The 23,819-nt window shown below is 40.5% G+C and overlaps 2 protein-coding genes across 6 annotated transcripts in view; one reads left to right on the forward strand and one right to left on the reverse strand.

Moving 5' to 3' along the window:
- Positions 1-4,247: 4,247 nt before the first annotated feature.
- On the forward strand, positions 4,248-9,331 carry LOC112465616 (polymerase delta-interacting protein 3-like). 2 transcript variants are annotated; one of them, XM_025033243.1, is made up of 7 exons: positions 4,248-4,559; positions 5,006-5,418; positions 7,460-7,680; positions 7,760-7,815; positions 7,890-8,112; positions 8,201-8,409; positions 8,703-9,331. In XM_025033243.1, exons 1-7 carry the CDS (start codon positions 4,486-4,488, stop codon positions 8,779-8,781), a joined length of 1,275 nt encoding a protein of 424 aa, XP_024889011.1. In that variant the 5' UTR covers positions 4,248-4,485; the 3' UTR covers positions 8,782-9,331. The 2 variants fall into 2 exon arrangements, with proteins under 2 accessions (XP_024889011.1, XP_024889013.1); XM_025033245.1 differs by lacking the exon at positions 4,248-4,559 and adding an exon at positions 4,889-4,907.
- The window catches only part of LOC112465614 (cerebellar degeneration-related protein 2), a 32,073-nt gene continuing 16,773 nt past the window's right edge, over positions 8,520-23,819 (reverse strand). For 2 of the 4 annotated variants that reach the window (XM_025033242.1, XM_025033241.1), the window contains exons 2-8: positions 14,754-14,866; positions 14,346-14,494; positions 13,527-13,731; positions 13,151-13,419; positions 12,779-12,932; positions 12,569-12,604; positions 8,520-11,474 (exon numbers count right to left, since the gene is read on the reverse strand). In XM_025033242.1, the coding sequence (XP_024889010.1) occupies positions 10,179-11,474; positions 12,569-12,604; positions 12,779-12,932; positions 13,151-13,419; positions 13,527-13,731; positions 14,346-14,494; positions 14,754-14,866 (2,222 nt within the window). In that variant the 3' untranslated portion in view covers positions 8,520-10,178. Of the gene's footprint in view, positions 11,475-12,568; positions 12,605-12,778; positions 12,933-13,150; positions 13,420-13,526; positions 13,732-14,345; positions 14,495-14,753; positions 14,867-15,738; positions 15,921-23,819 lie in introns of those variants that run through there. The other 2 variants (XM_025033239.1, XM_025033240.1) reach the window with 2 other exon arrangements.

A 23,819-nucleotide genomic window follows, 5' to 3' on the forward strand; every position in this document is an offset into this window, starting at 1 on the left:
TTCGATGGATGAATCTGGGCGTGTAACATTATGGAAAACAAGAGGAACAACCTACTCAGAAAATATGAAAACTTCAATTTCCACGTAGACGCGAGGCATTGGCGCAACATGTCATCGTATGGGAAGATTTCCGCGCAAAGCACGAGTTATTCCAAAAAGTTGCATCTATGCCCCAAAGATTAAATGTAGTAATAGAGAATCATATGGAAGTGTCACACGGTATTAATACTATGTGACCTTCCATGGATGCCCTGGTAAAAAAATATCAGAATTTTTCACATTATAATCAGAATTTCTATAAAAATTTTTAGATTTTTTGTAGAATACTCAGAAATTTTCAGATTTTTTATACCAATTAAACAACTCAGACAAAATAAGAAAAAAAATTTTTTGCTAATATATCCTTGCAGAAATCTGAATAAATATGAGAAAATCTGTGCAATTTGTCAGAAATTTTCATATATACGGATATTGAAATATTCTAAAAATCTTCAATTATTTCTGAAAGTATCTGAGAAATATCATATACTTTTTTAGAATTTTTTACAAGTCCCAATTCTTGTAAAATTTCTGAGAAAATATGAAAAGTTTTTTCACCAAGATAATGTATGAATAAATGAATAATATGTTTGACATTGAATGATTGTAACGTGAACAACTCTCGTTAATGAATGAACAAATGAAGGAATGAAAATCTTGAATGAACATGGCACAAGGCAAAAGTCATCCGAAATATCTTTGGGCCTGCCGATTCCGTGACCTTCTCGCCTAGCTGCCCATCAAGTTCTGTGGCACTTTTGATAATAACAACGCCCGGGTTGGTGCCGGTTTTTAAGCTGCTCACAAACTCCTCTCCAGCACCCGAGGACGTATCGCCGTTTTCCAAACATGCCTGCCTAATGTCGGTCCAGAAGCCCTGCAGCCGAGAGAAGATCCCAGTACTAGAGTGAACAAAGACGTGCACATCTTAATCCCACAACGAATTTCTACAAGAGATTCACTCTGGATTGCAGCGGACAACAGATTGCGATTGATCTGTTCTTACTGAACAGTCAATAGTAATCAGCGATCTGGCAATTTTATGTAAGTAAATCTATCTTCTCAACTTAATATAATTATAATACTATGATTATTTTATACTAAAACTGAATTTGCAATTAATTTTTATAATTGTAATTTTTTAGAAAGATTACTTCATCGTTATTTGACGAGAAGAATTGGCTTTGAAGCGGTGATGTGGCTTCGCGGTCTCAGCATCCACGTCTTCCACGGCAGCTTCTTTGATCGACTGATGTCCTCTGCTTGCCGAACTACCAGACACCGGTTAATTTTACTGTTATATTAATTATGTATTAATATTATGTATTAAAATTAATATGTTATTAATTAATTTTAATGTTATTAATTACGTAATTAAGTATGTAATTAAAATTAATATAACATATAACACAATATATTAATATAATTATTATAAATAATATTAATATAATTATTATAAATAATTATATTAATAGGTTATATTACATTAATTTTTAATGTTACACACATCTTGAAAATAAAAATTAATTTATAAAATAAAATTGTCTATTTAGCTTATTCTTTTATACTAACCCCGATATTACAGTATTCAGTTGATATCTTAAGATTTTCCGCGCCGCACAAGATACATTTCGTGAACCTCCACCTTGGCTGCATTCGGGGAGCGCGCTATTAGCGCTATTTGCTTATTCTATCCTTGTTTTACATTTAATAAGCGATAAAGATAGAATGATACAATAGCGCTAATAGCACGCTCTCCGAATGCAGCCTTCGTATAGTTCACTTTGACAGCTATCATAACCGTTCACTACGTGTATACAGAGATGGTGGATCGCGATCTCAAAATTTCTGCGCGTTCTAAAAATCATCAAAAAAAAAGTGTTGCAACCTTTCCGTGAACGACTGTACCAGTCCAGTGGATGCGCAGTCGTCCTAAATAATAGCCAATGAGAAATGACCAGAAATGTTCAAATCCAATATGGCTACTGTCATAAAGAAGACGAGTAATAAACACGCGTAAAGGAAGAGCAAAACGTTTAAAACATAGTGTAAGTATAATTTTTATAAAGACAACACAATAAAGGCCGCCGCACAATCAAAAACATAAGGAATAGGGAACAGATATTAGAGATAAGGAATAAGGATTATATTTTTTGACTGTTGAAAGTAACTTTTTTTTTCAATTTTCCAGTTTAGGTTACGTAGTATGTACAGGCTATGAAATCTATCGTTTATATATTTTATATTTTATTTTGCGTTGATCTGTTGCTTATTGATCATTCCTTCTTTCTAATTACTAATATATGTTCCCTGTTTCTTATATTTTCGATTTTACGGCGGCCTTAAGAATCAAAAGCTTCTCTGTCAGACGATGCTGCATGCTTATATTGTCTGTCAGTATAAGCTCTGTCTCATTCTCTGTCTTTATAATTATATATATTTTCTTTTTTTTTCTTTTTTTTTCATATATCAGATTGCGAAACATAAATAAAGAAATTGTGTTAAATAATCAGAAAAAAAAATTAATAAAAAAATGTATAAAATGAGTAATAAAAAGCAAAAATTATGAATAAACATTATTGAAATAAATGAGTTTATTATTATTTGTAGTATTATTATTTTATTACAGACTTTAAGTTTAAATAAATATATTTTATTAATGTACGATTAATTGAGTATTCGAATTTCGAGGTTGCATTCCTGGTCATTTCTTATTGGCTCAATGCACGTTACGTCACTACACGTGATGTCATCATGCGCAATGATACACCTTTATATTTACATCATGGAGCTGTCTGCTCGTCTGCTGTCGTCACACGGATAGAGACGGAGCGCTCTGTGTATGTATGTACATACGTAAGTGGAGGGGAAAAAATGCTGGGAGTCGATTGTGTATCTTGAAACGAGGTGAAAATTACAAAAGTAAACAGATTTTACTAGATTTCCATAAATGAAATCGTAGATACGCTAGTGAATTTCCTCACTTTTGTAATTTTTACCTCATTTCAAGATATGTACAAACACAATCGACTCCCTGGTGTGCTCAAGCAGTCGGGCTCGAAATCGCACTACGCGTTTAAAGCCTTGTGTACATACACGATACTAGAAATCAGTCCAAGTTTCGGTTTAAGCCAATCAACTTGCAGCTCTTACAGAAAAGCAGCAGTTTCATTGGCTTAAACCGAAACTCGGACCGATTTTTAGTATCGTGTACACAAGGCTTAAGCCCGGTGTCCACGATGCAAGAACTGTGTCCAAGTTTTGGTTTAAACCAATGAAACTGCTACTTTTCTGTAAGAGCTGCAAGTTGATTGGCTTAAACCAAAACTCGGACGCAGTTCTAGCATCGTGGACACAAGGCTTTAGGCCCGGTGTCCACGATGCAAGAACTGTGTCCAAGTTTCGGTTTAAGCCAATGAAACTGCTACTTTTCTGTAAGAGCTGCAAGTTGATTGGCTTAAATCGAAACTTGGACACAGTTCTTGCATCGTGGACATCGGGCTTTACAGAAAAGTAGCACAGAGAAAACTGATCTCAAGTTTAGTAAACTTTGCTCTGATTGGTCAAATTTCAATCCAGTCTCAATCCCAATCCGTAGTCTGATACGGGCATAAAGCGGCGTTCGGAAACGTCACCCGAGTGCACACGAGTATACTCCCTTCTTTTTCTATCTTAGCGAGTTAGAAGGAGAAGGGAGTACACCCGTGTGTACCACCATGCTCCTACTCACTCCAACGCACTCCAAAAACTCATCTGTCATCCAATCGTCCTGTCATCCAAAAACTCATCATCATCCAATCGCTACCTTTTATCCGTAATCCAAGTGTCTCTTATAGAGATATAAGAATAGAGTGCGCGAGCGAGCTGAAAAATCGATAGAGGAATAAAAAGAGAAACCTGCGCAGAATAGAAAGAGAAAGCTGCGCATGGGCCCCTTCTGTCTTTGTTTCGCATGCGCGTGTAGACAAAGACAGAAAGGGCCTATATGCAGCGTTCTTTTTCTATTCCTATATCGTAGCCTCTTTGCTAGCATATGACTCGCGCACTCTATTCTTATATCTCTATAGTCTCTGGTGTATATTGGAGTATGCGACGCGAACAAACCGATTCATATTCCTCGAACGTCGCAACGTTTTGTGAGCGGAACGTTTCTGAAAAGTCTCTAGGGGGTCGATTCTGTATCTTGGGACAAGGTGAAAATTATAAAAGTGAGGAAGTTCACTAGGAAATCTACAATTTCATTTGTCGAAATCTAGTAAATCTGTTCACTTTTGTAATTTTCACCTCGTCTCAAAATACAGAATCGACCAATCCGCATCCAATAGCGTTTCCGGCAAAGTGTCGCTAGACGTAAATCTGAAATTGCAGTTCTTCAAATTCGGTTTTTGACTGACTGCACTGACTGGTTTTCAGTGCCCGTGCTTCGCGTACTGGAATTGTCTAGTTATGGCTGATATGGGCCTAAGCCTAGATGATATAATTAAAAAGTCGAAATCGTTGGGAATGAGAGGCAGAGGAGGGTAAGGCAAATTCAGCAAATTGCTAATTGCAACGGAATTCTCACGATAACTTTACGCTCGCGTTATACGTTTATAACCTTGACGCGATCGCGCTTTCCTTTATTGACAGAAGTCTGTGTGCGAAAATCCTCTTTGGAGTTCTCGTTCAGATCACTTCGTTTACGATAATCTCGTCGCCGCGAAGTTGGAGTAAACTAGCGTGCGCGGGTGTATTTGCAGCGCTAGTTTACTCCAACTGAATAGCTCCGGAATAAAACTTGCTAATTGTACATCTCTAGTGACTGCACAGTATTATGTCTGCACGGCTTGTCTCTGACGGAAACATATTCCGCGATTTCTAGATGCTATGTAACAAAACGCGTTTACTAGTCTTCTCGCAATAGTTTTTCCTTTAGTATTTATAAATCAAACAAAAATCAGAAAATTTATGTTGTACGATTGTACAGGATACGCAGAGGCATCAGCAGAGGAGCACGAGCAAACGGTTCCGTGAGAGGACGTGGCTCGCAGATAATCACGGATGCGCGGTTTAAAATAATACAGAAGAATCGGGAGAAGCTCACTGATGCCAGGGACAAGCTCGCCGAGATAGCAAAGCAGAGCGATGCGCGACTCAAATTAGACAAGATTCGTGCGTCTCATTACAAGAAAATAGACGCCCTTTCAGGAATTTCACGCAAGACTGGCCGAAACGGTAGACTATCATTGTCGACGAACAAAGTGCCACATTTGATGCAGCATGTCTTACCACCAAATATTCCAAACAATTATATACCGCCTCCCACGAGAGCGGTGGGATATAGACCGTCTTTCTCTGAGCCTCATTACTTAGGAGATATGAGTATGGATTATACTGATGGTACGTGAGGGTAGAGACATTGATGTATTTATTGGAATTCAAATTTCTGTGATTCAAATATGAACTATTCGAAATTTTTGAATATACATGATTCGAATACAAATAATATATATTGTCAATTTTATAAAGTCAGATTTCCCGTTAATAAGCAAAACAGTGTGGTCATATTAGGTGCATTCAGTGAGTGCATTTAGTATTACAACCGCTCACTGAGCAATTAAGTAGCAGTCAAAAAGTTTATTTCTAATTTTTGATATGTCCTGTGACCCTGTTAAATTATAAGTAAAAGTTTGAATATGCGTAAAAAAATATTAAGCTATTAATAAAGTAAACTACATACAAGGTGTCTTATTTTAAATAATGCATTTTGATATCTTTTTTGTAACATCATAGACAAAAATGCTTCAAACAGAAGTTGTTTGGCTTGAAGGGGGATACATGATTCCAATGTGAGCCATGATCGTAGAACGTTTTCAAGAAATTTAAAAGGCGACTAATATCTTAAATAAAACTTGATTTTTTTTTTTTTAGATAAAAGTTGTAGATCTTGTTGAGATGTTTTCAAAACACTTTAATAAAGCTCTCTTTCTTTAAGAATTTCCTGAGATATTTTAAATTTTGTCATAATATTTTTAATATAAAATGAAATATTTCGTAAAAAATGTTCACTTTTTGATGACTTTATCTTGATACTTTTATACGTAGAATAATGAAAAGAATCAATCGTAAAAAAAAATATTTTTAAAATTTGATTGCATTTTGTAGACGCATTCAATTTTGCTAAATTGCAAGTGTAAAAATTAATATTATTCGATTCCTTTCATTATTCTTATGTATAAAAATGAATCAAGGTAAAGTCATCGCAAAGTGAATATACTTTACGAAATATTTTATTTTTTATATTAAAAATATTATTACAAAATTTAAAATATCTCAGGAAATTCTTAACAAGAGAGCTTTATTATAGTTTTGAAAACGTCTCGACGGGATCTACAACCTTTATCTCAAGGAAAAACTCAAGTTCCATTTAAGAAATTAGTTGCCTTTGAAATTTCTTGAAAATGATGACATAAAATCATGTGTCCCCCTTCGAGCCAAACAATTTTTGTCTGAAGCATTTTTGTCTATAATGAGTTACAAAAGAGATGAGTTAAAATGCTTTACTTAAAATGGGTCACCTTGTATATATATTCTATGTATACAGGATGTTTCCTAAGTACAAAAAATTGAAGAGGATATTCCGTGGCTTAATTTAGGAAAAAAAGATTTTATAAACATATGCCCTAAACTGTTCCGTTTTCAAAATACAGGGTGTCAAAGTTGTGAAAAAAATATGAAAATTTGGAAAACGTTTGAAGATATTTTACTTAAATTTGATATGCGTACATGTGGTATTAAGAACCATTTTCCAGTACCAATAAAACATTTTTAGATCCACTAGTGTGCATCTTCGACACTCTGTATTTTGAAAACAAAGCAGTTTAAGACATATGTTTATAGGACCTTTTCTTCCTAAAATAATCCACGGAATATTCCCTTCAATTTTTTATACTCACTTAGGAAACACCATGTTATAATTGAATAATGTTCAATACTACATTAGAATACTTTAATAATTTAGGATTTTTTTATCTAATTGTTTCAGTTACTGCGATATTAAATAAAGTACATTTTATTAGTTTTATGTTATCTAAATATTTAAATGTTTTTTGCCTTAAAAAAAATTTATCAATATTATTTTTCCACATCAAAATGTTCTCTTATTATCTACGTGTTAAAATTCAATCTAATAATAATTATATTGTTAATCAAAAATTATATTTTTAATTTGATTTGATTTTATTCGATTCGTTTTGATTCAGATAAAATTTTGTCGATTTGACTTGAATTCGTAAAAAATAAAATTCGATTCGATTCGATTTGACATAAAAAAATCCTTGATTATATATATTTCTAGTAAAGTATATTTCAAAATGTCTTATTGGCAATCATTGTAATAGTATTTGTTAAAGAAAGTACTCATGTTAGCTTATTCATTTAGATTATTTGACGGAGTCGCCTTCATTGAGGAGGACTGTGAGTAACGAGTACGCCCCAACACCCCCACCTCCACCTCCTGTATTCAGCATTAATCCGATTTCTCCTTACACCTGGGTAAAGTCCAGAAATACTAATGTAACTAGGATTCAAGCTCGAAAATCTGAGATAGAGAAGGAACGAGAAAGGCAAAGAGATTACAAACTGGTTGCGCGCTCTGCGATGGTAAATAATTTCGTTACCTTTTATGCGAAATTTGTATAATTTGATCAGTTTAATTTGTATAACTTTTTCTGTATTGTAGTCAAAGACTGTTTCACCTCCTTATAAAGAAGACTGGAGTTTCGGCACAAAGTCGAGGTAAATATATATTTACAGAATATTAAAACATTAACTGATCAATGTCAACGGACTTTTTATAATTTTGATTATAGGACAATTGTAGCAGAAGAAACAGCAGATTCCAAGTACTACGATTCCAGAAATCTTCGAGAAGTAGGAGTTAAATCACGTCTTGATTCCTCTTCCCCGAATAAGACAAGAACAATGGGCGTTTTGTCGCGGCCGAAAGCAAGTTCCAGTTCGTCGGTGCAATCAAACGGCTATCGAATTGTGGTATCCAATTTGCAAGCCAATGTCACACAAGAAGATATCAAGGTGCAGTAAGATAAAGAAAATTTATTTCTGAAAGTTCTCGCTGTAAACTGTTGATAAAAAATTATATATATATTTTTGCATCCTGTAGGAATTATTCGAAGATGTTGGAGAACTGCTCGTATCGAGACTAGTACGTCCAGGTACAGCGGAAGTAATTTATAAAACACTGAAGGATGCGACTAAAGCAGTTGAAACTTATCATAATCGACAATTAGACGGCCATCCAATGAAATGTCTTCTCGTTAATCCACGACCAAAAAATAATCCAACTGGGCCAGCCGTCCGATCTCTCACGGAGTAAGTAGTAAAAATTGTCTATTACCATATGTATCAGGCATACATTTATGGCATATTTTATGAACTTATTTTATATGCTAAATTGTGTGATGGTACATGAAAGTCAAAAGCAGCATAAATTCATTTATTTGTATCAGTGTCACATGAAATCATTATGTGGAATTTCTCACATCTAACGTCATTCTACTATGGCTGAAACTAATTCAGAGTCTTAAAATAGTTGTCTTGAAATATCGTCGTTTGTAGGCAGCCGATGTGCTCCTTTTTTTTACGACGCAATTTCTTTTCTACAGGTCGAGACGTAGTATCAGCTCGAGTTATGTACAACCAAGTTTAGGAGCGGTGCATCGCGCATTATTCGACGATTCTTAATCGAACGTACCCATTTTGATATAAATCAATATGAAGAAAAGAAATGTCTTGTATGTATGTGTAACGGACATTATGCAGATTATTCTTAGGAAGGTGAACGGAGAAATGACAAAACACAGAACGCGCATACAATATGCGCAACTCCAATTCCCAGGTGTAATTGTATTAATAAACTTATATCACTCATTATCTTTAGTTTATATACCGTTTGTACGGACAATAACACTGGAACGTTTGTGAATTATTTTCATTATTTTTAGAGATAAACGTCTCCTCTTATATTTTATGCGCTTTTTAGTTACACACAGCATTATTGTTCTTTACATCTTATATTCTTTAAGTGTAATAAGTTATATGAGTCTGAAATATTAGAGGTCGCAAGCTATCCTTCGATATTGAAGATAATAGAAAGAATTCAGGCGTTCTGGTGTTAAAATATAGAGAGAAACTTACATTAAAATAATATGCTCGCGAAACCGCGTAAAATATCAGATGTAAGTTGCTTCTTGTACATTCAATATGTCCGAATAAAATGATACCCACCCAGCAACCTTGATATTCTTTTTAAGATATGATATAGATTATAGATATTTCAGTGATAGTTGTAATGACCGTTTGCGCATACGTACCGTAAATATAACTTGTTCAGCTTTTATATATGTGACCTTTATATTTTTAAATTTCAAAGATTATATTCTGTGTATGTCTATATGTTGGACAAGTTTCACACTCTTATGACAAAACTTACGCAAGAGCAAGTAGTGGATATATTAATTGGCTCATTGAGGATCGGTTTTACTCTCATATAATAATTACGAGAGAGCGCGAAAGAGGGAAGAGCGACTTAATACGATAAAGAATTTATTTATTTATACGTACATCACAATATTTATACCTATAAAATACAAAAGCTAACACACCACGCATGCTGCTGCTGACATGCACTAAGAGTCACTTCCCCGAGGAGAAAATATACGTTATCGAAGAGCAGTGCGAATTTTAGAGTCGGAAGTTGGTATTTTGACACGGAGAGTAAATGGCACATGAAGAAATTGTTCTCCTCTCCGTAACGACTAACGACGGTACCACAGGGGAGTCAATACTCGCTGTTGTATGTTCACCGCGTGGAAGGAAAGGGATATACAGTAAGATACGAAATGTTCAAACTTAAAGCTAACGCGGACGTGTTAATTAGTGCCTAGAATCATGCCGCTACACCTATATCCACGTCGTCGAATATTTACAAGAAAGTACAAAACAATACTGGGTCTCATCGCAGGATGAATGATGCAAATTAGCGCGTGAGATCTCTCTATTCTAGTCAGGATACAATTAAAATTCAAATATAAAACTCTACATCTTGTACGTGCTTCGCTTCACCCATCCATTCGTCCCGTTTAATTCCTACGATAATGATGATGATGATGATGATGATTGTTGACTCTGGATTTGTTGTTAGGCGTGCGAAGAACCTCTGCATAAGACATCTCCAATCGCTTCAGCCGAGCCACCTCCTCCGACGCGGTGCTGGGTTTGAAATCCTTATACTCGAAATTGTTATGCTGCTGCTGCTGCTGTTGTTGTTGTTGTTGCTGCTGCTGCTCGGCTGGGCCACGCGTCAGGCCGTATAACTTCTTGTTATCTCTCGACCGATTTGGATATACATTGTGCTGACCGTTCCATGCACCGGAGTGCTCGTGCTCGGCAGGGTTGAACGGTCTGAATCTCCTTCGGCCCCCGCCGTTAGGTTTGGCTGGTACGAGTTTCGGATTCGTCGTGGGAATGATGTCCGGCGTGGTTGATCGGTCGTTGCACTGCGCCGCCTTCTTAGCGAAGTTCTTCTTCGCCGCGGACTTCTTGCGGACGCGCAAATTAAGAGACACGTAATCCATTCTGCAGCTTGCATCCTTTCCGGGTTGCTGATTCACGGCGGTGTTGCTGGACTTGCCGGATTGCTGGCTGTCCTTTAGATTGGCCGGGCTAGCAGACTGCACCCTGAAGACCGGTTCCGAGACCACTGACGATACCATGGAGGACATGACGCTTTGATTGTCGTCCGTCGCTTCGCTCTGCAAATCTTCTTGTAACGACGCGTCGTATTTCGTCTGCGATGGGGCGGGATCGTCCAGCAACGGTAGCTTCTCGCCCTCGTCCTTTGCTTCGGCCGCCCGTTTCAGAACGCTAAAGATCTCACTGAAGAGCTGTCGGTACTCAGGCGTCTTGCGGAACCTGCTTTCAAATGGACTGTTGTCGTCGTAAATGCTAAACTTGCAGTCCTCACCGTCGGCGATGGAGCATAGGAATGAACCCGACGGTCTGTCGTCCGTTTGCGTCGCCTTGTTGCTGGTCTCGTCCGAAAAGCCTGAAGACGACGTTTCGGCTTCGGAGAAATCAGTGGGAGTGGCCGAGAAAGGTTTTTTCCCGGCGTTCTCAGGTTTGATTCGCAAGGCGGTTTTGGTTGATTCCGGAGCCGTGGCAGTCTCGACCTCGGAAGCAGCAGGATAAAAATTGTTAAACTCCCCGGACATCTCCAGCTCCTCCTGCAACGACATACACGTCGCGGGTGTGGTGTCCTTACGACGGGGCTGACAATGTCTCTGCACCTCCAACAAGGCCTGATACTTCTCTACCAAGACTCGATAAGGATTCGCGCTGTCCAGTTCGTCGGTACCTTCATTCTTGCTGCCTATATCCTGTGTGCAGGCAATTAACGTGTGTGCAGTTGAAATTACGAAAATGGGTATACGACGAAATTCATTTACAATTAATATGAATATTTAATTGCAAGAATTATATGTACGAGAAAAGCGATCAGCGTTAAAATGTTACTACACCAAATCTAAAATCTCATAATAAGGTCACGTATAATTTTTATGTTAGTATAAAACATTATACGCAACTTTTACTTATTTCTTCATTTCAATTTACGTTAGATGTAGTAATTATACGGGACGTTGTGCAGAAATGGAGGATAACTGGAAGCAGAAGGGCAAAGGACCTGCCAGATTTATAGGATATTAAAGATTGCAAAAAGTTCCATGAGAAAATGTGTTTTATTTAAGATATCTTATAAATCTGGCACTTATATATACATTGTACAAAATTATCAGTTAAAATAATTGGACTAGACGCAGCAATTCCAATAACAAGAATTATCATGCTTAGAACAACAGCAAGCACAAATGTTTACTTATCCTAGATTCTTAATGTTGCCGAGAAATGGACACAGTCTTAATAATCTTTGGGAATTAAGTAGTCAATTTGACGCAGTATTTTAGACATCATAAATGTCTTAATATTCATTAGAAAGACACTTTACGCTCCAATAGATAATTAATTTTCTTTAATAGAAGTTGACTTTTTAATAAGATAAAATTAGATAAAATAAGAATAACACGCATATGTTATTAATATATTATCTAAATTTGCACGTTATTTTAAGGTATAATCGTACAAATTGAAAGTATAATCGAATGTTAGTATTAATTATATATAATATCAAAGAGTTAATTGTGTATTAAAAATCATTTTCGAAAGTCAAGATAAAAAAAATCTTTGATTAAAGAATCTTTGATTTTTCAGAACTTTGTTTGAACAACCAAAGCTTAAGAACAACCAGAGACATTTTGCGGAAAATGAACAACGGTATTTGAAAAGGCGCGAGCATTATCGGAATAATAAAATGGGCTCTAATATAAACAATCGCTTCGGAAAAATGAAATAACAACAACGGTACTTTCGTATAAGCAAATATCCTCCATAACAACGAACTATGCCATTTACGTACTGTCTTTGGCTTGGATTTTGCAAAGTTTGTCACTTCCTAAAGCAGATAAAAGATAATTACTATTCTAGGCGAGCATAACTAAAATCAAAAGAAGCATTGTAGCGACAGACTCGAGCACAAGAGAGACTCGGTTCATGCAAACTGTAGATTTACTAGTAAACCAGCGGTTCGTAAAGTTGAGTCAAATGTTAGAAAAAAAAGAGGAAATACCTGCACAGTCAATTCGGAGTCTCGCTGACTCTCACTGATTAACGACTCAGCCATACTTATGTCATCGTACTCTTCCTGATCCAGCATTATAGAGAGTTCGTCGTGCGTCCTCGTGTCCATGCCGCGCAAACAACGCCCGCACAATTGACCCCGTCTATAAAAACCATTTTGCTTGTTTCACAAACATTGTCATGCTGATATTACCGTGCAAAATTTCTTGTCAATGAGTCCAACAACGTGCAACTTTTAATTCACTTTTATTTACATTACGGTTGCAATGATCTTTTCTCGCAATGTAGCTTTTAATTATGTATGTGAAGAACTAGAGGCGATTTACGTTCAAGAAAGGAAAATGAATGAGAACGCTCGTACCTGACTTCCTCCAAGGTGCTAATCTCCTCTTGCAGACTCTTCACATCTTGCGCCTTGTTACGCCACTCCGTTAATTGCTCCTCCAATGTGCTGTTCTCCTGTAACAAAGTGGTCAGCTGCTGACTGAGCTCGGAGACCTTCTTCTGCTCCCTAGCCCTTTGATTGCGAGCATCCTGCAACTGCTTCAGCAACTCGGTTATCTCTTCGTCGTTTGCCGCGGTCGTCTCGGTCATCTCTTGGGAGGATTTCGGCGAGCTCGGGGCAGCTCTCTGGAAACAAGAAAAAAGCATCAAGTCTCTTCCTCATGAAGACTCGGATGGAGCGAGGAGTGATATGTTACATAAAATACTCAAACTATACCCCAAACTATACATACTTGTTTCTCGCTGCCACCTTGCGTATCCGAAGTTTCCCAATCGGTACTCTGTTGCTGATGCAGTTGTTGCTGTTGATGCTGCTGCTGTTGCACATTATTTCTAGACGGACTTGCGGCATGCTGGCGCAGTCGTTCGGTCAAGTCGTCAATCTTCTTCTGTAGCTCCTCGCATCTTATTTCCAGATTCTCGATAGTCATGGATTGGCTGGTCGCGCGCAAATCGTTATATGATTATCAGTAGAAGTCTCGTTATTGCGGAACGTTTTGTGTATCGCAATTTCTCCGACGGTCGGACATCTGTTCGAAATGTCGCCTCACTTGGAGAAATGCGCAGCGCGAAATTTCTCCGGAATTTCGGGTCAACCGCGATGAGTCAAAACGCAAGACGTTTAACCCGAATTTCGATTCGTTCGAAAAGCACATTGACCCGAAATTCCGATAGAATTTCATGGACACGCAGTATATAGATTCCATTAGGGAGATTGGGATAGAGTTAAATAGGAAAATAATACTTAATAACTTTCCATGAACTTTAATTGTATTGGATAGTGCATGAATTATGCATTTAGAAAGGTGAGCTAACAACGGTTCACATAGCCAATACAATACGGAGCTAACAAGATATAATAACAGACCTCGTTAGGCCGGCACGTTTTCGCGGTACTTGTAGCAAAATCTTATCTGGAATATCAAGCGGTATCTTTCTTTCGAATGAGAGTGCCAATTTTTCTCTCCTTTTTTTTCCTCTCTATTTGAGGACGTTTCGCCAATCGAAGAAACGGCGTTCGAAAAAGAAGCAAAGGAAGATAACGCGCCTACCTCTTGATCAGCTTCTTATCGCTCGTGTTTTCGATCACCAGATGATGATTCGCACGTTCCAGATCCTGCACGCTGACTTCCAGCTGCTCGTAGACTTTCAGCCGCGTATTGTTCACCTCCCTCAGGGCGGCAGTCTGCTTTTTCATATACTGCGGAACGAACAAATAACATGCGTATTCATCGGACAGTGCAATTTCGAGGTTGAGCGATTCCGCAAATCGTTCGCGACTCGAATTTTCTTGCCGTGCCCCGCGATTGTCGCTGTTTATTACAAAAATGCTATACGGAAGCTATTAGTAAAATTATCAGAGAAGAACCGCAGGGTAATTGGTTTGCCGTGAGCAATACTAATATCGTTCAAATTGTAAGAATTACTCGCGAAAAAATTACTGCAAGATTTATAGTAACCTCGATTTCTTGTGTTTGCTCCTCCACAGTAGCTTGGTGCAACTTGATGATGTTCTCCAGCTCCTTATTCCGTTCTAGAAGGGTCTTGCCGAGCTCCGCCGCCAACTGTAGATCTGCGCAAAACGTAAGACGTATTTTTGCATCTTCTTTTACCTCGATTAGGAATAATCCTACTCATCGCGAGCATATTCTTTGTTTTTAATCTATTGGAGTAAATTAACGAATTAAACTTCTGATAGAGATCTGCGCAGAGGAAAGAGGATCGAAGCATGAATCTGTAGTGATAATTTCGATTCCGGATCGCTATCGCGATGTCGGTGAACCCGAGGGAATTCGAAGGAATATCTACGTTGACGGAATCGATGTCGACTCAGGCTCGCTCCGAATAATAATTAATCGTGGAACCTGCTGAGCGGCGGCTGCAGGTTGCTGCCTGCCGAGTGAGCGCGAACGCCCTGGTTCACGCTCGCGGCACTCCCTCATTCTGACACCGGCTAGGGCCAAGGACCTTCGCGACGAGCAAACGACCGCCGAGCTACCGTTTCGCGGTACTCGATGTCGTGGTGAAGCAACATGACCCGTGAAGGTCACGGACGAAGTTGACTTCTTAATGCGACGCAATCACGGCGCGAAACTGCCGCAAAACCCTTTCCAGATTGCAGTAATAATTTCAGAACTGAAGAGATACAATTGAACGCGTACACATCTGCGCGATAAAACGGACCCGACGATATAGCTGCCTTTATCAAATCGACCTTTCGGTGGAGTGGAGATACCTCTTCCACCCTCTTCGGTCACGACAGGTTTAATCCACCACGTGATAACGATCGCAATAATCTGCCATCTCTCCTAACGTTATCACTTCTTCCGTACTAAACACCATCTTCTTGACCACAACACCACACGTTATCGATAGTATCGTCAATCGACAGTATTTTTTCCACCCGCATTCCAATCGTCTCCTCTTACGTTCGCGCGTACTTACTACTTTCGGAGGAGGATCCCTTAAGACTTTTAAGGTACGCGAGCTCGATAGAATAATCCCAGCCCTCTAACGAGTTGGTCTGAGTCTGCGGGTCCCAGACCATGTCCACGCTCTGCCCGCTCATGGCTCGCTCGTGATGAGACCTGCCAGTACCCGTCGTTGCCCTTTCCGACACACATCCGGTTCCGTCGGAGGCAGCCGGTCTTCTGTGGATCCGTGGTAGCTAGCCCGATCGAAACGACGTGTGCCCACCGAGCGGTAATCCACCTCCCTGGCTCCCTCCTTTCTCGCTCTCGTCTCCCTCCCCCTGTCTTTCTTACGCTTCTGGGCTCAACTTTTGCCCCCCTCCTCCTCCCCGTCTCTCCTCATCTCCGTTCCAATCGAGGGGGTACCCAAGGGGTCTCACTTCACTACCCGGCCACTTTCCAGTAGTAGTTTTGAATTTCCAATAAGCGTCTAAGCGCAATGACACCTGGATGACACTAGCAATCAGCTTGGACCAAGTTCGGCCCCATCGAAAACAGAAGGGGGGGGGAGCATTGACCCTTGGGAGAATAACACTAAATCTATCGTAAAGAACCGTTCATTCTCTGATTATTCCGACGGAGAACGCGATAAATCAAATCTTTCGCCATTCCCTCTCTCGAAAGCACTTAGCTCCCCTAAGTGCTTCTTCGGTACTCTCACTCTGGAGTCCTCATCCTTTCCCTTCTGCCTTTCTACCTGGCTCGTTCCCGTCGTTCGTGGGATGCTCCGGCGCGATAAGAGAAGGTGTCCCACTTCTGCAGAGATCTTTCGTCGCGCGCGCGCGCGCGTATCTTCCCACCGAAAGAAATGGGGGCTGTAGGTTGATGAGACAGGGTAATCTGACGGGTGATGAATAAGGAAAGTCATCGTGCTTATCGCCCGCTGAAAATTCGGAGATCGCGTAAGCTCGCTTTTTTCGTAAACGATTGGAACAACGAAAGCCGAGTTATGAAATTTGGTTCGTTAACAACAGCTTGAAGGATGACGAGCAAGTTTTTTTTTCGTTAAGACCAGTCACCATCGTTGTTCCATTGTGTCGAGGCAGTAATATTAATTAATCCGGAGCAACCGGACGAATAATATAGCGATTAAGCCGCGCCGTTCCTGTGTATCAACGTTTAGTTACGTTACGTTAATAGTCGACAAAACCTTGATCCACTTGGACATAATAGCGAATACAGCGATTGGCAACTCTCGACGTGTGTAAAAGCTTTATCCGATATCGCTTGACACGTTCACTGTCCACGGCGAACGTTATACGTACGCATTGAAAAATGAGCGTAAGAATATTCATGTACATTTGTAGCGTGTGATATAAGCTTTCTCTGAACTGTCATCTGGATTTATTTTACACAAAGGGTTGTCAAAAGAACAGGAGCTTTTAAAACATTTCAAAAAGTGCGATAAAAGGTTTCAGAAATGATTTGAGGATGACGTCTGATTCGCTTTACGGATGCTTCACGCAGATCAAAAAATCCCGCAACGTTATCGCAGTTCGTAAATCGTTTATACATTTCGTATCCTATCTGATCGCTTTCGAGCGAATCCGTGGACTCCATTGTGTTTAATGAATCCGCAATCCGCAATCAGATTCAACCTAGCGCTGCAATAATCTCCGAAAACATCGGCCCAGTGTCCTCATTACTCACCCATTACTGCCGCATCGCGATCAGCAAGTCCCCCCCCCCCCCCCAAAAAAAAGAAATTCTATTCTTTCGCTTTTGACGTTTTGCTGCTACAGCGACTTAATGACACGATCAGTGGTGAGCCAACCGTTACGGCGAAGCATCGCACGAGCGATATGCAAGAGAAGCGAGCGATGATAAATTTCCGACGTGTTCCGTTGACCCTTAAGCCTTAGTTATTAGTAACAAAGCCGTTCTCGCGGTACGATGCTCGCCGGTGAAGGAAACGCATAATACAGCCCGTATATGCATATGCGTATATGTATGTGCGTGCAGGAAAAGTGGTACGCGAGAAATCGATGACGGACGATTTCGTATATACCACGTCCAGAAACCGCTTCGTCCCTCTTCGCGCTCTGTAGACGCGGAAACCGGCGCCTCGTCGCGAGTTCGCGGGGTCACGGCAGAAGCGAATCGACAAGCTCATCGTTCTCTTCGTTACGCTCGCGAGACTTCATTACTCGGCGTGACTTGTTTAAGGGGGACCCGACGCTCGCGAGTGAATATCAATCGCCGACGCCACCGCCGCGATTAAACCCCCGCGGGATCCTTGTTCGCGAGCTCCTGGGAACCCCCGCGATAACGATTTTCGATTCGTTATTACGCCCGCTCCTGGTGAAAGTCTTATTTTTATGCCGGAAAGCTTGCGTAATAGTATTTAATATTTTTCTTCTCTTTTCTTTTCGTCGTTTGCGACGAGTTTGCGCGGACGTGGCTAAATTATACGTTCGGAACGGCGAGATCGGCGAATGCACTATCGGTGAAAAAGGACGGTCCGTGGACAGCCAAATTAGAGCGTTCGGCGAGCCATTATCGATACGCGAAACTCGTTCCGCGCGAGGTAACGCGTCCGACAGCCGCGCCGGATAACTTGGCGAGCAACGTTTCGGAGCTTGCACTTTCCTTATGCGCCCGAAAGGTCAAGTCGATGCACCTGCGCACTGCAACAATAGGCCCTCATTTTTTTCGCCTCTCTTTTCCCTTCGTCCCCGCGCCGCGCCGCCCGTCATCCCGATGAAGAGATTAATAACGTTTCGCCCGGAACATATTCTCAGGAGAAAGTAGCCGGCGAGGGAGATTTAGATTCTATTCCGAGGTCGCCGGGTCATATTCCAGTCGAAATATCACGGCGCGCGGTTTCCCGCACACGTCGTCCACGCGGAACCTGCGGAGGATTCCGCGGCGAATTCTTCCGCTCGAGTCGAGTCGAACCATTAGAACGTCGTTTCCGACTTTTGATTTCGTCGTGTTCGCTTCGTTAGACAAACTCTTCCGCCTACGTGTCTCGATACCGGTTTATTAGCCCGTTGCACCACGCCTTCTGCGATATCGCCCATATATCGATGAAATGAAACAAGGGTGGAAAACAGAGAGCGACAAAGTTACCTACTCTCTCGAGAAATGATTAATAAGCGTATTACTTGCTCTGACTTATTGGATCGCGCAAAATTGCATATTCCGGTCAGGTCTCTTGCAATTTAATTTTTTATGAAGAATTGGATCGTACTTTCTATGGTAAATTTAAACCCCTGAATGGGATATGCTGGCGAACGAATTCTCCGATTGCATGGACTTTTTTCAAATATCTCTTAGCTTTTTTATTTTTAAACAATTATTATTTTACTGTCTTTAATAGATCTTATTTAGTATTTGTTGATATTATATAATTATTATATTATGTGTACTAAAAGGATCTCTATAAATCCTATTTATAAATAAATAAATAAATAAAAAACGAGAGTAGGATTTAATTATCAATTCGATAATCACGTCTCTAAGGGAAGGGATTCCACGTCGAAGTTAAAGGTCAGACTCGATCTCGTCGCAGTATTCGAGGTGCAGGTTACCGGATGAGTTTTTCTCTGACTTTCGCGCTTCTCGAGCGATAATATCGCTAATTCGATAATTAAAGCGCATGTCGACGCGAAGGTAGGTACGAGTACATGCGCGTGGGTGGAAAGACGGCGTGACATACGAGATTCGAATATCTGTCCCAGTTGAATCGTGGTAGCACAATGCCATTCATGCACGCGCCCGCCCGTCCGCCTGCTCGCTCGCTCGCTCGCTGGGTCTCTCCTTCCTTTCTCGTCGTCTTTTTCGACGAACCAGTAACTGGAGCTTGCCAGCGCACTCGCGGCGTTAAAGCATCCCGTGGGCCGTGTTCCCATCATTGTTTCGGACCAAGCGTAAAATATTCAAGCGACACGTGAGGCGCGCGAGGTTCAACGACGTCGTCGAAAGCGCGCTGAAAGAGAGTACATGAAAGTACATTGCACGTATGGAATTTCGAGCGGAAACGCGTGGAAGAAAAAAGAGAGAGATTCTAAAATTCTAAACCTTCCGATTTTTAGAACTGCACGAACTAGCACGAACTTAAACAATCAATTAAATTTTGCGATATCTATCGTGATTTGATTAATCCGAAAGTATAAAGTAAGATAATTGAAAAAATGCATATTTTACATAAAACTTTGAAATATTCTCGCGCCTGCAAGTACTCGACTCGTCAAGTATTTATATTCCTATAGCCGACATTTTTATCGCTGGGTGGTCCTCAAGTGCCAAGTCAATAGGTCAGGCTCTTTGCACTGCCGTTCACCAAGCTAAAGCGAAGTTCCTGACCGGTTCGACACGGTGTATGGTAACGACTACCGCTGTAATAATAACTGAATAGCTGTACATTATTGTCGTTCTTGAGCGATATACATTTATGAGCGAAAAAGTACACACGATACATTCGGTATAGAAGAATCAATCCTGAGGCTCGACGAGCTATACAGGTGGTCGAGCGAGCCAGAAATATCGGCGCGGCGCACGCAATTCTGTTGCACAAAACAGAAACTAGGAGATCTACACGGTGAAGGAAATTCAATATGGGCGAGAGTATATCCGTCCTCATGTTGCCGTCTAATCGCACACTTTCCAGCTCTCTGACTTGAGTTTCAGCCCCCGGGGAACAGCCGCAAGATAGTTGGCGTCACGGCCTTTTACCGTACTTACGCCTCGGGACACGAGAACTAAGAGCGCAAACTTCTAAAGTTGCAGGTCTGAAACTGCGTTATCTGATATCGTAGAACAATCACACCTATCGAAGCAGACTGTCCGATCGTTGACAGCTCGCGATATTCCGAAAGTTCATTCGTGATTCTTCTTTTGTGGCTAAAAAACTAGACGAGAAGGTGCACCGGATGTGCTCTTTCGACAATGTTATACCAGCGGAAGTCGAGTGAAAGTACCTCTTGGTACTTTCGATCGTCGAAAGAACGACCGGCCTTGGCTATTTCACACATAATTATCGATCATTATCCTGTGTTCGTTCTATTAAGATGTAAGATGTAACCGGTATTGTTGCGCGATATATCTTTTATCTTTGTCAGCTTTTGTAAGATTGATCTTGTTTTGTCGACGGGGTAATGCTGACGGTCCAGCGAGCCATACTTAGGCGCAGCAAGTTATTCTCCTATAACGCTAATCTTATTACGATAGAATTAACAGAGTTATAACAGTAGCAACGCTCGCGAGAGAACTAAACGGAAGTTTAATCTTCTCTAATCTACGTGTCGAATCGATCTCGTCGCTCAAGGCCATTCTATAGCCGCCCGTTCCGTCTGTTTCACCTTCGTGGCTTAATTGGGAAAAAGTGGTCTCGCGATAAACGGGACGAGATCGCGAGGAAAGCGAGCGGAACTGTCGCGTGGTTTTTGCACGGATTTTCACGGCAATTTAATTCACATCGTCTTTTTCCATTAACGTGCCGCTGCGTGGACGTCGGGAGTTAAGCGGAAGTAATATCTCCCGAGACTTGTGAATCTGGCTTAGTACATCTGGCCCGAGCGATTAACGAGATGCCATCATCGCTGCGCCGTGAGAGCTGCCAATTTTGTTCGGTGCGCGAATAAATGGAGTTTGAGCAAGAAGGATAAGACGCGAAGTCATCGCGAGACGAGATTTCCAACCCCTCCCGAGGATCAGCGAGGGAAGGAGACTCGACTCTGCGATTCCGCACGGAAGGACGAGTGTGCATGCTGATGTGCGCATCCTGCGAGAAGTTTCCGGAGTACCTCGTAAATTGCGCTTCGTGACGCAGGAAGGAAGGGAATTATGCATACGCACGCGGGCGGGGAAGGATATTGATATCGTTCCGCAAAATAAATTCTCTCCGAGAAAAAAATTCACTTCCCGGCTATCCTCGAGAGACCAAGAGAGCTCGAAAGAGCGAATTCGTATTACGATTCTCCAGTCTGAGACGGGAGACGATTCTGGAACAGTTCGTAGGATGCCCTATAGTGTGGATCGCGGGTTGATCGTAGATAACGTGTATCGATATCGTGCCGCGGTCAGCTATCGGAAAGCCGTAACATAGGTATAGGTATCTTGAAGCGCGCGAAGGCTGAGAAAGAAGGTCAACGTTATGGGATGCCCCGCGGGCAACGTTACGGGATGCAGGATATTAGACGTTCAGTCTCCATAGAATATAATCGCTGGATTATAGCGATGAGATGATTATCTCCGCGATATGCTAATTTGATTTCCACGTCCACGAGGCATTATCATTTGAGCGTGCGCGGTAATTAATCCGCTAGTTAACATCGTGTACGAGCGGATACCCGGTTTGCTTAGGCGCGCACAGGACGTCCTTTTTTACTCACAGATTTTGTAAGCGAAATTATTATATTTAAAACTTAGCACGTGAGATATTAGCGCGGAAACTCTAGAAAACTCTTTCGCACTATTTACCATGCGCCGGGACGGAATTTAATTGTATCTATTTTAGGAGGGAAAAATATGAAAAGACAGGATAATGGGCGGAGCTATGGCGCGAGAATACTTCGCGTAATTTGGCACTTCGTTATGGTTGGAAGTCGACGAAATGTCTCGCAATAAGGAGAAAGAGACTCGTTAGCGCCGCGCACATCCTCTTCGCACGACAGACACCTTCCCACGGCGCGTATAGCGATTGCGAGGAATAATACCGCGCGTGTGTATAATAACGAGCCGTCCAGGTCGCGATTATTTTCCACTGCCATTTTTCTCGCCGATCTCTATGATCTCCATTAACGCAACACGCGAGCGTTAACGTCATCCTCATGGGGTTGCCAGGAGATCGTTCACACGTTGCCACGTAAAATCGAGTCAGTGTGCCAAACGTGATTTACCGGTCACGCGTGTGCCGGCTGAATTCTTCGCGTTCGGGTCCTTTACTTTCACAAAAATTCGCGTAGATCTGCGTGGGACGGTGTACCATGGCACCGCGCGATGAACCGGATGGACCAACAATCGCGCTTGTAGTGCCGACGCACGTGGACTACATGCAAAACGAGAATTTTAGAGTTAGAATCTCGATTTTTTTTATTCCATTATTTATGAAAAAAAGGTATACATTGTACGTCGCAGACACGGCTTTGTGATTGTTACGCACGATCGCAAAATAGTCTCAGTTTTTCAAATCGAGCATTTTTTAACCCTTCGTAGTCACACTTCTGTATAGAATCCCGTGTTAGTCATACTGGGTCATATTGACCCAGTCGATTTTGAATGGTTGCCATTTTAATGATATCGGTCCGACTGGGTTCCAATAATTCTTGAACATTCTAGAATATAAAACAACTATACGATTTTGTGAGATCAAATGGCAACATGTTGAAAAAAAATCGTGAACGAATACATGCGTAAAAAAGTAGCTTTTTCACTTAAAAAATTATGACTTTTTAATTTTTTAAAATAAAATTTGCAGGTTATACTCCTAAGATACGACACTTTAAGAAAAAAAATAGTCCTCTAGTGCGCGTTTCAAAAAAGGTATTATTCTATAGAAAGAAGCCCGATTTTGGAGTGAAAAAAATGTGGATTTATCAGAAAATAATGTGTTTTATTATTATTATCCCTAGAGAGCATCCCTTAATTTTCTCATACGTGAAAGGCCAAACGGGGTAATAAATTACCCCAAACTTGTACCGCGTGTATAATGTTTCTATTTGTTTTAGACAACTTTCTAATAGATAATTTTATTTGTTTTTTAATAGGGAAGACGATAGTAAGTAGTCATCAATTTGCGGTAGTAAAAAGAAAACAGTTAAAAAATTTCGAAAAACAAAAAAAAGAACAAAAAATTGGACTGAAATGACTATTTTTATAAATAATGCTGTAGTTTTTCATAAAATTCACCGGTTTTTAAAATTCCAACGGATTTTGAAAGACGAATAGACAACCTTCAAGGGCATGTAAACGATTTTTTCGTTTCTTAAAAAAACATATTTCTTTGAACGTCTGAAGTAGAGGAAATGACGAAAAACTGTCGGATGGGAAAAATTGCAAGAAATGGAAAGTAAAACAGATTCTGTTGATTATTATTTATTTGAAAGGTAGTCA

Source organism: Temnothorax curvispinosus, unplaced genomic scaffold (assembly GCF_003070985.1).
Source record: "Temnothorax curvispinosus isolate PA1 unplaced genomic scaffold, ASM307098v1 QBEX01015383.1, whole genome shotgun sequence".
NCBI lineage: Eukaryota > Metazoa > Arthropoda > Insecta > Hymenoptera > Formicidae > Temnothorax > Temnothorax curvispinosus.

Bases quoted from the DNA above. Each gene is read 5' to 3' on its own strand.
- LOC112465616 (XM_025033243.1), top strand. From the start codon at position 4,486: ATGGCTGATATGGGCCTAAGCCTAGATGATATAATTAAAAAGTCGAAA. The intron at 4,560-5,005 runs GTAAGGCAAATT...ACGATTGTACAG, and splicing joins GGAATGAGAGGCAGAGGAGG to GATACGCAGAGGCATCAGCA. The intron at 8,410-8,702 runs GTAAGTAGTAAA...TCTTTTCTACAG, and splicing joins GCCGTCCGATCTCTCACGGA to GTCGAGACGTAGTATCAGCT.